Source organism: Lampris incognitus, chromosome 3 (genome assembly GCF_029633865.1).
Source record: "Lampris incognitus isolate fLamInc1 chromosome 3, fLamInc1.hap2, whole genome shotgun sequence".
Taxonomy (NCBI): domain Eukaryota; kingdom Metazoa; phylum Chordata; class Actinopteri; order Lampriformes; family Lampridae; genus Lampris; species Lampris incognitus.
Window position 1 is genome coordinate 100,206,412 of NC_079213.1, and position 15,561 is coordinate 100,221,972.

The following is a 15,561-nucleotide window of genomic DNA, read 5'->3' on the forward strand; positions in this document are numbered from 1 at the left end:
GTCTCTGTGCTACCTCCGGCTTGGTCGGGCGTCCCTACAGACACAATTGGCTGTGTCTGCGGGTGGGAAGCCAGATGTAGGTATGTGTGCTGGTCGCTGCACTAGCGCCTCCTCTGATCGGTCGGGGCGCCTGTTCAGGGGGGGACTGGGGGAAATAGCGTGATTCTCCCACGTGCTACATCCCCCTGGCGAAACTCCTCACTGTCAGGTGAAAAGAAGCAGCTGGCGACTCCACATGTATCGGAGGAGGCATGTGGTAGTCTGCAGCCCTCCCTGGATTGGCAGAGGGGATGGAACAGCGACCGGGATTGCTTGGAAGACTGGGGTAACTGGCCGGATACAATTGGGGAGAAAAAGGAGGAACATTTTTTAAAAAAAATCTTTTGTCATCCATCATTTGAAAAAGGCTCATGACATATGATTCAGAATTTTTCCCTGAATGTCGCAATTTTTTATTATTGTCAAGACAGAGAAAAATATTGTGATAACAATTATAGTCCACATCACCCACCCATAGCTCCCAGTGCTATCTGGGGTTTGGGCTCGCTAATGTCCATAGTGGCCAACCATGTGACCAAAAACAAAAAAAAAAACTTTATGCATTTATTTGTACTATGAAAAGGACTTTAAAAGGCTTTGGATAAAAGTGTTGACGAGATGGCGTGTCAGTGAATTAAACCGTATCGTGATATATCTGGGGAAAACCTCCAGCACATAAACTTCCTATTTTTTCTTTTCTTTTTCTTCCTACTTTTTCTCCCTGTTAAAAGTTTTTTTTTGGGGAGTTGTTCCTTATCCGATGAGAGGGTCTAAGGACAGGATGTTGTGTTGCTGTTAAGCCCACTGAGGCACATTTTTAATTTGCGATATTGGGCTAAACAAATAAAATTGATTTGATTTGATTTGATAAACAGCGGCTGCTTTGGTAAAGTGGAGTGACTCAAACCTTTGCTCCAATTATCTTTCAAACAGTGGTGACGGTATGGCTGTATATAAACTGAGACTAAGACTGTTTCTGCAGGAATGAAACAGAGATCGACTGTGCCGACCCAAGCTAAAAAAAACGTACACCTTTTTGTCATTCATTCAAAATGTGCACAAGCTGTGGCATGCACACTTGCACCTCCAACTCAGTGGAGGTATTGCTCACACCCATCTGAGATAACGTCATGATGTTAGTGTTTTAACGGTGGGCGTTACAAGACATATTGCAGGGAAAGAAAACTCAGTCATTCTCTATCCTTTCAGACGAAACACGATAATCAACACAAACCAGCCCTCAGTCTGAAACCAGCCTCATCTTATGCCCTTGACATTGGTGGCAACACAAAACCGTGTGCGTGTGTGTGTGTGTGTGTGTTTTGCTGGTATTGAAAACAAGACCCAAATTTCCACAGCTTTCGCTCACAATATCCAATGGAAAGAATGTGGCCCATGCAGCGCTCACTCTCAGTAATAACCACTAAGACACTAGCAGGGAAAAACAGCAATCATTGCTAAGCTAGCAGTCAGACTATGCATCACTGCTGGTGCGCGAAACACACAAGTATGCACACACACAAACACACCCACTGCCTCTGGCCCAACACAACACGACTGACACACCCAAACTATGATGTCATGCTGTAGTCAGGCTGGGCAATATACCAATATTATATTGACATAGTGATATAAGACTAGATATGCGTGAATGAGAGGGAGGGCAGTGGAATGATGAGGATACAAGGAGTAGAGGTGATGAAGGCAGATGAGTTTAAATAATACTTGGGGTCAACTGTTCAAAGTAACGGGGAGTGCAGAAGAGAGGTGAAGAAGAGAGTGCAGGCAGGGTAGAGTGGGTGGAGAAGAGTGTCAGGAGTGATTTGTGACAGAAGGGTACCAGCAAGAGTTAAAGGGAAGGTTTACAAGATGGTTGTGAGACCAGCTATGTCATATGGTTTGGAGACAGTGGCACTGATGAAAAGACAGGAGGCAGAGTTGGAGATGGCAGAGTTGAAGATGCTAAGATTTTCACTTGGAGTGACAAAGAAGGACAGGATTAGGAACGAGTATATTAGAGGGACAGCTCAGGTTGGACGGTTTGGAGACAAAGCAAGAAAGGCAAGATTGAGATGGTTTGGACATGTGTGGAGGAGAGATGCTGGGTATATTGGGAGAAGGATGCTGAATATGGGTGTAAGAAAATATCGATACACTCAAGTATCATGATATTATATTTTGTGATACTGTATTGATTCTCAAAACCACTATATCGATTTTTAATTGTTTACATGTAAAAGTTTGTGACAAACATTTTGTGTTGTGTGTAACCCCATGACCGCTAGATAACAATGTTGTAATCTATCTTCAACCATTTGACTCTTCCATTCCAACGCAATGTAAACTGAGATAGGAATTAGCATAAGTACAAAGAACACAGGCCTATGAAATCGCAATATATCGCCTTTCTTACAGCATCGCAATATATCGCGATATATTGAATCGTAACACCTGTGTCGTGATACATATCGTATCACCAGATTCTCACCAATACACAGCCCTAATGCTGAATATGGAGCTGCCAGGAAAGAGGAAAAGAGGAAGGCCAAAGAGGAGGTTTATGGATGTGGTGAGAGAGGACATGCAGGTAGCTGGTGTGACAGAGGAAGATGTAGAGGACAGGAAGAGATGGAAACGGATGATCCGCTGTGCTGACCCCTAACAGGAGCAAATGAAAGTAGTAGTAGTAGTAGTAGTAGTAGTAGTAGATATAAGACTAGATATCATCTGGATTTTTGAATATCATAATATTGTGATATGATATAAGTGTTGTCTTTTCCTGGTTTAAAAGCCTGCATTACGGTAAAGGGATGACATTTTCTGAACTTGTTAAGACTGCTGTTGCTGTTCTGCTACTTGCTTCTACCTGCTTGGTCATCATTAGTAATGACTGATTATCAAAAACCTTTTGTATGTAAATATCTTATGAAAGCACCAATAGCCATCCCTACAATATCGTCATAATATCGATATCAAGGTACTGGATCAAAGATATGATATTTGATTTTGTCCACATCATCCAGCCCTGTGCTGTAGCCTTTTGCCATGTCTGGCCAAATGTTCCCTGGAGGACATTAGCTTGAGCTTGCTCTCCTCATTAGCACAATCAAATCCACAGTGGCCTATCCACCACTGGCCCCCTGCATCGTCACTGTCGGAGCTGAAGAACAGCAACAATGGGCCCCGTACTCCTGCAGTGGAGGAGTTGGGTTCAAGCATAATAAAAGCAATTGAAATCCATGCTACAAGACAAGACAGTAAACAAACAGGAGTGACCCTCCCCCCCTTGAATGATTCGCTGGAAGAACTCTGCCAAAAAAAAAAAAAAAACGATATTAATTTTTCATCAGCATGTTCTGAATTCTCCCAGTGAAATTAAATGTAGGCGTTGACCAACAAAGGGCCACTGCGTTAATATTTTATGTGTATGCTCTCAGTCGAGTCCTGGATAACCGAACAGACTCGTGCGGTAAAGCCTTCAACAAAGCCCCCAAGTAGAGCCATAATATATTTATCTCATGCATTGAGCTGTATATTATTCCGGTCTTGGCTGCTACATGAACACACAGCCATATCACATGTAGGAAACATGCAAAAATCAACGTTGTGTTTGCCTAGTCGCTTTTTGCCATTCTGAAATACATCCTAACGTCTGCTGCATGAGGAGAATATGCTCCAATCACTTTATTGGAGAATACTCATGAGCTCCACTGAATGAGCTCTCCATTGGGAGAGATTCAAACTGACAGAACTCATCCCACCCAGCAAATCTTATTCAAGTTGAACACTATCTCTTTCATTTCAATTAGTTATCCTGTCTGCCAAACTTAATCTGGTGCAAAGTGTGATCCAGCAGTATGACGTCCATCATGGCTGTAGACTGAAGTCACTGAAAGCCTTCACAGTGGCGGCTGGCCAGTACAGGGCAATGGGGCGCCGCCCCCTTCAAATATCAAGAGATGAAATCGACTTAAACATATTAAATATAATTTAGTTGTATAATGCAAATAATTAGGCGGGCACGGTGGTGCAAGTGGTTAGAGCGGTCACCTTGCAGAAAGAAGGTCTTGGGTTCGACAACCTTGGGGGTTGTCCCGGGTTGTCCTCTGTGTGGAGCTTGCATGTTCTACCCGTGTCTGCGTGGGTTTCCTCCTGGTGCTCTGGTTTCCTCCCACAGTCCAAAGACATGTAGGTCAGGTGAATCAGCCGTACTAAATTGTCCCAAGGTATGAATGTGTGTGTGGGTGTGTGTGTCTGTCGGCCCTGTGTGATGGCCTGGTGGCCTGTCCAGGGTGTCTCCCCGTCTGTCGCCCAATGCCTGCTGGGATAGGCTCCAGCATCCCCGCGACCCTGAGAGCAGGATAAGCGGTTCGGATAATGGATGGATGGAATGCAAATAATTATGAAATAAAAGTGTTTTTCAGTCTGTGAGCGCCTGTCAGCAGCCATTAAATATTGGTTCCAAATGGTATTTGGTTGATTTCTGTCTGAGTACATATACTTCCTGGGTGAGGGGTGCCTGCCAAACGATACCTTATGTAAGCCCTCAAACTTTTGGTGAGCAGGTGACCTGAGGCTGCTGTCTAACTGGTTTCTTCAGTTTCCATGGGGCGCAGTTCTGTGCGGCCCAGACACTCCCACGTTTATTGGCAGTGAATTGGTATTGTTTTAATGTTTTTTGATCTAATGTGATTGGCCAATTCTCGTGGCTGTCAATCATGTTCACACCCACCATGACGCCTCATCTCGACTGTCAATAATCCACCGTCTACGAACCCTGATAAAATCTATAGGCTACGTTGTCCTTCTTAATAACTCTGTGACTGTGTGGACATTAAAGCAGCTGTCAGGTGTGCTGCGCCAAGGTAAATTGCGCTCCCAAAAATTTTTTAGCACCAGCCGCCACTGCTACTTTATCATTATCCAATCCCTTCTTCACATAGACGGTCACACGGACACTCTTGAGGTGCTAGACACAGGACAACATGTCGTGGGGGGGGGGGGGGCTCTTTCCCTATTTCTGAACAAGCACAGCGCCATACAGTCAGCCTCTTTAGAAATACATGAGCATCTTGCCTTCTGGGATTTAGGTCTTGATGTATGACAAATGTCTGGAGGTATGTGGCCAAAGAAAAATACAGACAAAAACAAGAGGATGGAATAAAAGAGACAACAAACAGGCTGACTGACAGAGAGACAATGAAACTCAGACTGTCAAAGGGTGAAACGTGTAGTGAAACAGCCAGAGCAAATACAGGATGCAAAACAGACAGACAGACTGACAAATAAATGCTGGCAGACAGACAGGCAGATAAACATCCATAATCATTACTCACCTTTGTGCCCCATCATTACTGCTAGATGCAAGGGTGTGTTTCCTGGGGAGGGCAAAAAATACAAAGAGATTATGAACCACCTTTAGTACTAAGAGCAAGAAAAAACAATAATCTGTGACTGCTCCTTTATTATGCTTGTGGCGTAACTGCCTTCAAAATCAGAGCGAATCTCAGCAGCATGAAAGGGTGTAGAGTTGATGTGGGTGTGTGTGTGTGTGTGTAGCCTACCACTGTGACAGTTTCAATGTCACAGATCTAAAAAGCTATTAACCTAACACATGCCAAACATCGGCCTCATTCAACATATGCATGGGGGCTGATGGTGGGGTAACAAGAGTTGTTGACAGGCATGAAATAGGCTGTAAACAGACAGGTTTGGAGGCAACCTGAAGGTCTGGCACCTAAGGTTCCATTCCATTCGATTATCCAAACCGCTTATCCTGCTCTCAGGGTGGCAGGGATGCTGGTGCCTGCCCCAGCAGTCATTGGGCAACAAGACACCCTGGACAGGCCGCCAGTCCATCACAGGGTCCGCCCACACACACACACACACACACACACACACACACACACACACACACACACACACACACACACACACACACACACACACACACACACACCCCTCGGGACAATTTTTAGTACAGCTGATTCACCTGACCTACATGTCTTTGGACTGTGGGAGGAAACCAGAGCACCCGGAGGAAATCCACGCAGACACGGGGAGAACATGCAAACTCCACACAGACGACCCAGGACGACCCCCAAGGTTGGACGCCCCCGGGGCTCGAACCAAGGACCTTCTTGCTGTGAGTTGACTGCACTAACCACTGTGCCGCTCCGCACTAAAGGTTCAGTCAAGGAAAATAACATCGGTATTATCAACGGAGTAGAATAGGGGTGGGCAATCTTATCCAGAAAGGGCCAGTGTGGGTGAAGGTTTTTGTTCCAACCAAGCAATTACACACCTGTGTCTACTAATTAAGTTCCTCAGCAAAGACTCTACTGGTTGATTAGTGGGATCAGGTGTGTAATTGCTTGGTTGGAACAAAAACCTTCACCCACACTGGCCCTTTCTGGATAAGATTGCCCACCCCTGGTAGAACAACCAATCTTCCTCCATACACATCAGCCCCTCCACATCAGCCTCAGCAAAGGCTCTCCTCCTCCAGCCCTGCAGCAGGAGAAAGTGGGCTGGCCTCCACAGCAAAGCGGCTACCTTGTAGCAACCCAGATCTGTACAGGACTGCCTGGGATTAGCTTAGTCCCTCTGGATGTTATGATGAAGTGTACGGAGAGGGCAGTGGACAGAAGCATAGAGCAAGTGTAGTTCGATGGACAGACATGTGAATCAAGGTGGTCATCCCACAGGTGAAACACCACAGGTGGGAATAAAGAGTCTTGTTTTCTGTATCCACCCAGTTCACACTGTGGGCTTGTAAAAGCCCTCTGAAACTAGGATTGAGGTAGCCTGTGAACCAGATCAATCTGCAAGCTCATGTTTTACATTTGCTTTGGCATATACGTCTGGCCACCCTCCCATTCAGACAGATTTCCAGCCGACCTGGCCCAGGTTGGGCAAATCACAACCATTTGCCTAATATGGGGCAGGTTTGATACGATGACATACAGCCTTATTTTTTTTCCCCCACTCACATTCCAGGAACTCTGCCTCTGATTGGCTAGTACCCGCTGCCTCCGTTGGTTAAGGTTAGTTAAGGTGAGGTGGTGATTACGGTGGGGTTAGGGATAGTGTTAGCCAATCAGAAGCAGAGTAGGGGCGGGTCTTCCTGGAATGCGGGTGGGAAAAAACTAACGCTGACATACAGAGGAGCGCCGCTGGCTGCTGCTTATATGGAATGGTCTGTTGAATCCATGATAGTGACAGTGTTAAAAAGCTGGATGCTATATTTTCTCTAAAAGAATAAACAACTGCACTTAAAGCTTTTGTTGATGAGAACGATGTGTTTGCCATACAGCCAACAGGATTTGGTAAAAGTTTTAGCGCTACATGTTTAATTGCTCTGATTAGTTGTAGGTCTATCCAATTGCATTCAGAAGCATCTTGGTCTGCGCCCGTTGATGACGCCCCTTGGAAATGAAAAATTAACAGAGAGGAGTCTGACTAATTAGCATTTGCAAATTTGTCTGGTTCCAAAGCTATGATTGAGGGCTGTAATATGAATAAACTTTTTTTTTATCTCGCCCCCCCCCCACACACACACACACACACTCACACTTTTCTCCCCAATTGTACCTGGCCAATTACCCTACTCTTCCAAGCCATCCCAGTCGCTGCTCCACCCCCTCTGCTGGTCCGGGGAGGGCTGCAGACTACCACATGCCTCCTCCGATACATGTGGAGTCACCAGCCGCTTCTTTTCACCTGACAGTGAGGAGTTTTGCCAGGGGGTTGTAGCACATGGGAGGATCACACTATTCCCCCCAGTTCCCCCTCCCCCTGAACAGGTGCCCCAGCTGACCAAAGGAGGCGCTAGTGCAGCGATCACCACCCGCAGACAAGGCCAATTGTGTCTGTAGGGACATCCAACCAAACCGGTGATCCCCATGTTGGTAGGCAACGGAATAGATCGCCACGCTACCCGGACGCCTGTAATATGAATAAACTTGACATGGTAGGTTTAATTCCATTAATATCAAATGAGTGATCATCAGTGGTTATGTATCTGTCTGAAGTGTCCTTGAGCAAAAAGTGAAGCTGTACCTCTTTTTGCATTGGAAGCTTCTTTCCATCTGACCACCAGCTGAGGCCGAAAGCGATATGACTACATTACTTTGGCTGAAGGAAGACTGGTGATTCAAGAATAATACTGCCTAATTTCAGTGAGAATTCATTTTGCTCACAATTTACCCGCATACAGTAAGTACACATCCACGAGGAAAGACCTGACTATTCACACAAGTGCAATACTTTTTTTTGAGTCAATGCACAATACAGCCAAATTCTAGTCTGTGTTCACAAAAAGGTGAACCACTGTAGAGTAAACAATGTTAGATGTGGCCCACTGTATCATGCAGGCCCACGCCAGGGTTGGATGAACTTTTTGAAAAACACAGGCCAGAGTTGCACGACAACACAGACATATGGGCGGAAAATTCTGACTTCTTCTGTTAGTTCAAGCCACTGAACTGCAAGATGAGCCATCAAACCAGAGCACCCACATTAAAGACGCTCTATGATAAATACTGTGGATAATATAAACCATCTTTTGTTTTTGCAAAGTGAATCAGCTACGAAGAATTGAGGAAGAACACAACCTTGTTGGAAGAGTGCAGATGGCTGGGAGAGTTCATTTGAAAATATGGAATGCGCTGGCCTCAGCCTATTACAGAGACCCATAGCTTGGCTTGGCCCTGTGGAGAACATGGTCCAAGGTATGGTGGTATGGCCAGCAGCCACACCAACATGCACCCTGGCTCTGCCAAATGACAGAAGCTAAGCAGGTATGGGCTTGGCTAGTACTTGGATGGGAGACCTCCCGGGAAAACTGAGCTGCTACCAGAAGTGGTGTTGGTGGGCCAGTAGGGGCAGTACTTCCTCTGGTCCTAATAAAAACAACAAATATCAAATCCCAATGCCCCGGTGCAGTGACGAGGACACTGTGTTGTAGGAGATGCCATCCTTCGGATGAGACGTTAAACTGAGGTCCTGACTCACTGTGGTCATTAAAAGTCCCATTGCACTTACTGCAAAGAGTAGGGTCCCCTGGTGTCCTGGCAAAATTCCCAACCTGGCTCCCTCCATCTGGCCACCTAATCATCCCCCCATGTAACTGGCGCAAACATTCCTCTCTCTCCACCTCAAGCTGATGTGTGGTGAGCGTTCTGGTGCAAAATGGCTGCCGTGCATCACACAGGTGGGTACTACACATTGGTGGTGGTTGAGGTGAGTTACCCCCTTCAATGTGAACTGCTTTGGTGTCTAGAAAGCACTATATAAATGTAATGATTATTATTATAAGGTGTCGGCCTGGGCCTTGGAGAAGCCTCACCTGCCAGCAGAACATTTTGAATGAGAAGCCAGTAATTTTTGGGAGTGGCACACAAACTGTTCTTAAAGAGTGAGTCAGCTTCTTGTTTTTAACTTGTTGCTGGACACCACGTCACCTATGTCACATGAGTCTTGCTGTCTGTGATGCCTCATATGATGTAGGGCAAACTGGAGGAGGTTAATGCGGACACAAGAGAAAGTTTAGATTTTCTCCCTCCATGCCGCCATATGATGCTTCTTGTTTTTTTTTTTTATTTATCATGAGAATAAACAGTTCTACCATCCTAGCTAGACCCATACCAACATGTTTTAAGATCAAAACATGTAAAAAAAAATTTAAAAGCTTGATTACCCTTTTGAGATTTGAAGTATAGTCTTTACAATGCAACTGGGGGTTATATAGCGGTGCAAACAGGAGGATGAAGACATAATTTGGTAAGTTAATACAAGAGAGTTATTTGGAACGTGTCTGAAAATATTGTGCTACAGCCATCTTTGCCATCTCTCCCTCATTACTGTATGGTAGTTCCAGTATTTGCAGACAGCTCTATGGTGGAATGATGAAATATCTGGAAACAAGATGAGGGCCTATAATTATAATGGACTGGACTGCATTTTTATATAGCACTTTTTTAGTCTACCACCCACTCAAAGTGCTTTACAGTGTTTGCCTCACATTCACGCACTGATGGTGAAAGCTGCCATGCAAGACACCAACCTGCTCATCAGGAGCAGTTGGGGGTTCAGTGTCTTGCTCATGGACACTTCGGCACGCTCTACGGAGGAGCGGGGGATCGAACCAACCACCTCCGATTACTAGACGACCCGCTCTACCTCCTGAGCCACGCCGCCCGTACGGTCTATAGTAGGAATTGTAGGAAAGCTGATCCGAGTCCAGCAAGGTTACCATGAAGTGCTTATTGTCATGTGACCTAGCCACTAAGATAAAATTGCTTCTTTTTCCGTTTTTACTTTGCACCTATTATAAATCTATAAGGTGAGTTCCCCTCCACATCGAAACACAGATGGGTTGTGTGTTGGATGTTTGAAAGGAATCTAAACTTATTTGGCTCATTTGACTCGCCCCGATAAGACGTTGAGAAATTCAACTCACCATGGACATCTTTCTGTGCGATGTTCTGCGTCCGGATGAGGGAGGACAGCCGCCGGACGTCTCCTTTAAAAACACATTCATGTAACGGGAAGTCCTGGTCGGTTCGGATGACCGGGTTCTTATTGTTGTCGTCGACAACCTCCGTCGTGGACAGCGTGTTGCTGTTTGCATTTAGCTGAGACTGCTGGTTCTGATGCTGCGACGACGGGGATTTGATCAACTTGTGACTGCTGAAGATTTTACTTCTCTTGTTGTTGGTCTTGGTTGCGGTGAAGGTACCGGTGGCAGCCTCCTCGTCCGGTTCGAGTAAGTCCTCCTCCTTGTTGGGTTTATGGTCCTTTCGCAGGGAGCGGATCTTCTCTCCGGTCATTTTCCACACGGCGGACAGAGGAACGGGAGGGGGCCGGTGTGGACGATGACCCTCCGGGCGAACAGATGTAATTCTCTGGCAGGAATGCCAGCGGTTGATTCACGCAAAATCTGCGAATCGCACCGCATGAAAAATCACCAAATCCTCCACCGAATGAACAAAAACATCAACACGACGGACGAAGTGGCCAAAAAAAATACACCTGGGTCTTTAATAAACACAAAATTATGGGTTTTTTTCCCCCTCTTGTTATAGAAACTGTCCCTAGCTGAACACCACAGGCAGCTCCAGCATCATTTGACTCGGGCGGAAGACTCATCTGCTTCTTCCGCCGGAAGTATCGCGAGAGCTCCAAAAGGTTACGTTTAGTCAGGATCTTCAGCACCGGATATTTAAGATTCAGACTAATGAAAATCGCGTTGTTTTTTTTATCTCGATGTAGATTTTAACAAAGCGTTTGCTGATATAAAGTTACCGAAAATGTATAAAGTGCTGTTATCTGACAATCATGACAAAAGCCCCATAAGAAACTTAATTAAAACCGTTAAGAAAAGCCAATCAGCTTCTGCTAATGAATAACATCATGTGCTATTCTGGTTTGATTGGACATCCAATCAAATATCACCATCAGTCTGTTGTTCTGTTTTTTGAATTGTTGCCCAGCAACAGGTTAGCAAGCTAGCCAGCTGTCAGTAAAGAGTCTTTAACTCTGGGTCATGCCCTGTCAACCTGCTGGGAAGTGTTTAGACACAGTTAAGATTGAATCAAATTAAACCTCTGAATCTGAATAAAGACACTCAACATTAATATTACACAATAAAACTTGTTTGACTGGATTAAAATCATTGGACTGAATCTTTCTTTTTTGTTTTTGTTTTTTGTTTTTTCGCAATTCTTGATCTGAAAACATGTTGGTATGGGTCTAGGGTGGTAGAAGTGATCGTTCTCATGATAAATTCAACAAAATAGAGACAATTCACATGGTTGCCTAGAAAGAGAAAAACCTATGCTTCACAAGACCCATGTGAAGTAGGTGACACACATGAAGGCCAGTACATTACATCCCTTCCCAGATAGCAAAATTGCTGTGGCACGGAAGTGTGCCACACCCGACACTTTCATCCGGCCCACATACTGCGTGGAGTGATGGCACTTGGGTGGTCCACTCCTGTTTGCCAGATCTGGGCCAGAACCAAGCCATAGTAATGCCGTGTGCGCCACATATTTGCCAAAGGTGGCCCATATTTGTTTTGTGATATTAGGGCCATATTCACCATTTACCACACGGGCCACTTCAGGTTCACATCCAGATTACATGTTGCCTAGAGCACTGCATCTTTGCCAAAAAGGCCCACATTTGATTTTAAATTTTTGGGCCATATTTGTTATCATACATGTGGGCCACTTCAGGGCTCACATCCATTTTGGCAGGCCAGCAGAAGGCCGTCAGTGCCGCATCATTGCCTGAAGTGGCCCACATCTGGATGCTATCTGGGTTTTATCCTTTTGGACACCACTGCCCCTGTCCTCTACACCTACACCTCTGCTAGCTGTTGATCCGCGGGATGTTGAAGAGGCAACTGACCTGGTTTCAACAGTGGACCACTGTGTTTCTTCAGATCCCTGCTTTGCTTCCATCATTCAGTGCTGCTGTGAGCCTAGCGTGAGCAGTGGTGAAGATGATGAGAAGCGTTGGGACTGAAGATCACTCTTATTGGCTAGTTCTGCCCGCCGTGAGGTTGCTTTTTTACTGTTCTGTCCTCATTTCACGCCCGTTCACTCAACTAGACAGACAGCTAACAGCTAACACAGCCAATAAACTTGGGAGGCAAGATGTAGTGTCTAGGCTGAGGCTCCCGGGTAGCATAGCGGTCTATTCTATTGCCTACCAACACGGGGGTCAGTGGTTCGAATCCCCGTTACCTATGGTCGGGCGTCTCTACAGACACAATTGGCCGTGTCTGCAGGTAGGAAGCCAGATGTGAAGAGTACGGTAACTGGCCAAGTACAATTGGGGAGGGGGGGGGTTAAAAATGTAGTTGCCAAGTACAACTGGGGAGAAGGGGGTAAAAATGTAGTTTCCAGGTGTTCACTTGTCTTCAGTTCAGCAATGGAGTATTATTCTTTTTTTGTAAAACTAAATAAACATAAAATGTACATTATAAATGTGTGTTGTCATTACATCTCTATTCCACACAAACAAATATGCACTAGCCTAGCCTATCAATCAGGTTACATAGAATAGCTTTCGAATTTAACGTGACTAACGCGATTTAAACAAGCATTCAAAACATTCTATCGATATATTCTTCAATACATTTCTAAGTCAATACTTACAAGCAAAGCCTTCCCGAGGCATGAGCGCTTTCAAGAGAGTTAGTAAGAAATTTAAAAGATTTCCTAGAGAACAGCGTAATCACACAACTGCTGTCAATCAGCTTCCTGAATTAGAAGGAACTTTGAAGCTACATTCAAAAAAGGAAAACTTACCACCACCAAAAACATCCAAATTGACCTAGACACCACCATCCGAGATCTTGAACAAGAAGGCACATACAAATACCTGGGAGTGAATGAAGGGGACGGGATACAACATGCCAAAATGAAAGAAAAGATCAGAAAAGGAGTACTACCGAAGAATACGAATGGTAACAAAATCCGAACTTAATGCATCCAACCGAATGGAAGCCATCAATGCCCTGGCTACACCAGTCGTAACTTACAGCTTCAACATCGTCGACTGGAAACTAGAAGAGATCAGGAAACTAGATAGAAAAACAAGAAAAATACTCACCTTAGAGAGGATGCACCACCCAAAATCAGATGTGGATAGATTGCACCTCCCCAGAAACGAGGGTGGCAGGGGTCTACTCCAATTGGAAACTGCATACAAAACAACAACAACAGGCCTAGATACTTATCTTAACACCAGAAATGACCCCCTTCTCATGATTGCTGGAGAGCATGATAAAAAAAACAGAAAGTACTCCGTAGCTAACCAAGCTGCAATGTTCAGAAGAGAGCTCAACCACCCTGAAAATGAAGCTCCAACCATCCACACCCGAAAAGTCAAACAAAAAGCAAAGTGTCATGCCCAAGAACAAATGAAACAAAAATGGGAAGGGAAACAAATGCACGGGCAATACCCAAAAAGAGTAGGTGAGAAAGATGTAGACCAACATATGACCAACCAATGGCTCAAAACAGCTGGGCTGAAATCTGAAACAGAGGGATTTATCATTGCTGCCCAAGATCAAGCCATCAAGACCAGTTACTACCGGAGCAAAATCCTCAAAGATGGCACAGACCCAGCGTGAAGGATATATGGTCAATTCCAGGAAACTATTGACCACATCGTGGCAGGGTACCCTGAGCTGGCCAAAACTGAATACCTACAAAGACACAACAAGGCCGCCACCTGCACTGGAACATCTGCAAAGAATTCAACATCAACACAAAAGAAAAATGGTACGAGCACAAACCCCAAACAGTAACAGAAAAAGACGACATCACAATCTTATGGGACATGCCAATACAGACAGGTCGTGAGATAAAGGCTAACAGACCAGACATCATCATCAAGAACAAAAAAGAAAAAAGCTGCCTACTCATCGACATGTCCATCCCGACTGAAAGGAACACCGCAGTAAAAGTAACTGAAAAACTGTCGAAATATAAAGACCTTGAAATAGAGACTGAACGAATGTGGAGAATTAAAACCACAACAATACCAGTAGTGATAGGAGCCCTGGGACTTGTAAAAAAAAGGGATGGAGAAATACACCCAACGGATCCCGGGTAACATCAGAATACAAGAACTACAGAAGATCGCACTACTTGGAACATCTCATATCCTAAGAAAGGCACTATCCATCAAATAGACTTCTACCTCATTCTAACCTTGGGGCCCAGTTATTATGTTGTATTATGGCATGAAGTTAAAGGAAATGTGTATGATAATTATAATAATATAGGACAGCATGGTGGCTTTGTGTTTAGCACTGTCTCCTCATAGCAAGAGGGTTCTGGGTGTGATTCCATCCCAGTTTGCTCTCTGTGTTTACACCCACAGTCCACATGTTAGGCGAAATCTACTACTATGACTACTACTACTACTGCTACTACTACTACTACTACTACTACTACTTTTGGCTGCTCCCATTAGGGGTCGCCACAGCAGATTATCCGTTTCAATTTCTTCCTGTCCTCTGCATCTTCCGCTGTCACACCAGCCACCATGCCCTTGCATGTCCTCCCTCACCACACCATAAACCTCTTCTCTGGCCTTCCTCTTTTCCTCTTCCCTTGCAGCTTCATATTCAGCATCCTTCCCCCAATATACCCAGCATCTCTTCTCCACACATGTCCAAGCCATCTCAATCTTGCCTCTCTTGCTTTGTCTCCAAACCGTCCAACCTGAGCTGTCCCTCTAATATAATCGTTCCCAGTCCTGTCCGTCTTCATCACTCCCAGTGAAATTCTTAGTATCTTCAACTCTGCCACCTCCAGCCCCGCCTCCTGTCTTTTCATCAGTGTCACTGTCTCCAAACCATACAATATAGCTGGTCTCACAACCATCTTGTAAACCTTCCCTTTAACTCTTGCTGGTACCCTTCTGTCACAAATCACTCCTGACACTCTTCTCCAACCACTCCACCCTGCCTGCACTCTCTTCTTCACCTCTCTTCTG

The 15,561-nt window shown here is 45.1% G+C and overlaps 1 protein-coding gene across 1 annotated transcript in view; it reads right to left on the minus strand.

Annotated features, from left to right (window-relative positions):
- LOC130109253 (ankyrin repeat domain-containing protein 13C-like) overlaps positions 1-11,137 on the minus strand; it is a 90,348-nt gene extending 79,211 nt beyond the window's left edge. Inside the window, 2 exon segments of the mRNA XM_056276052.1 lie at positions 5,376-5,417; positions 10,502-11,137. Coding sequence (XP_056132027.1) covers positions 5,376-5,417; positions 10,502-10,871 — 412 coding nt within the window. The 5' untranslated portion in view covers positions 10,872-11,137.
- Between the last annotated feature and the right edge of the window lie 4,424 nt (positions 11,138-15,561).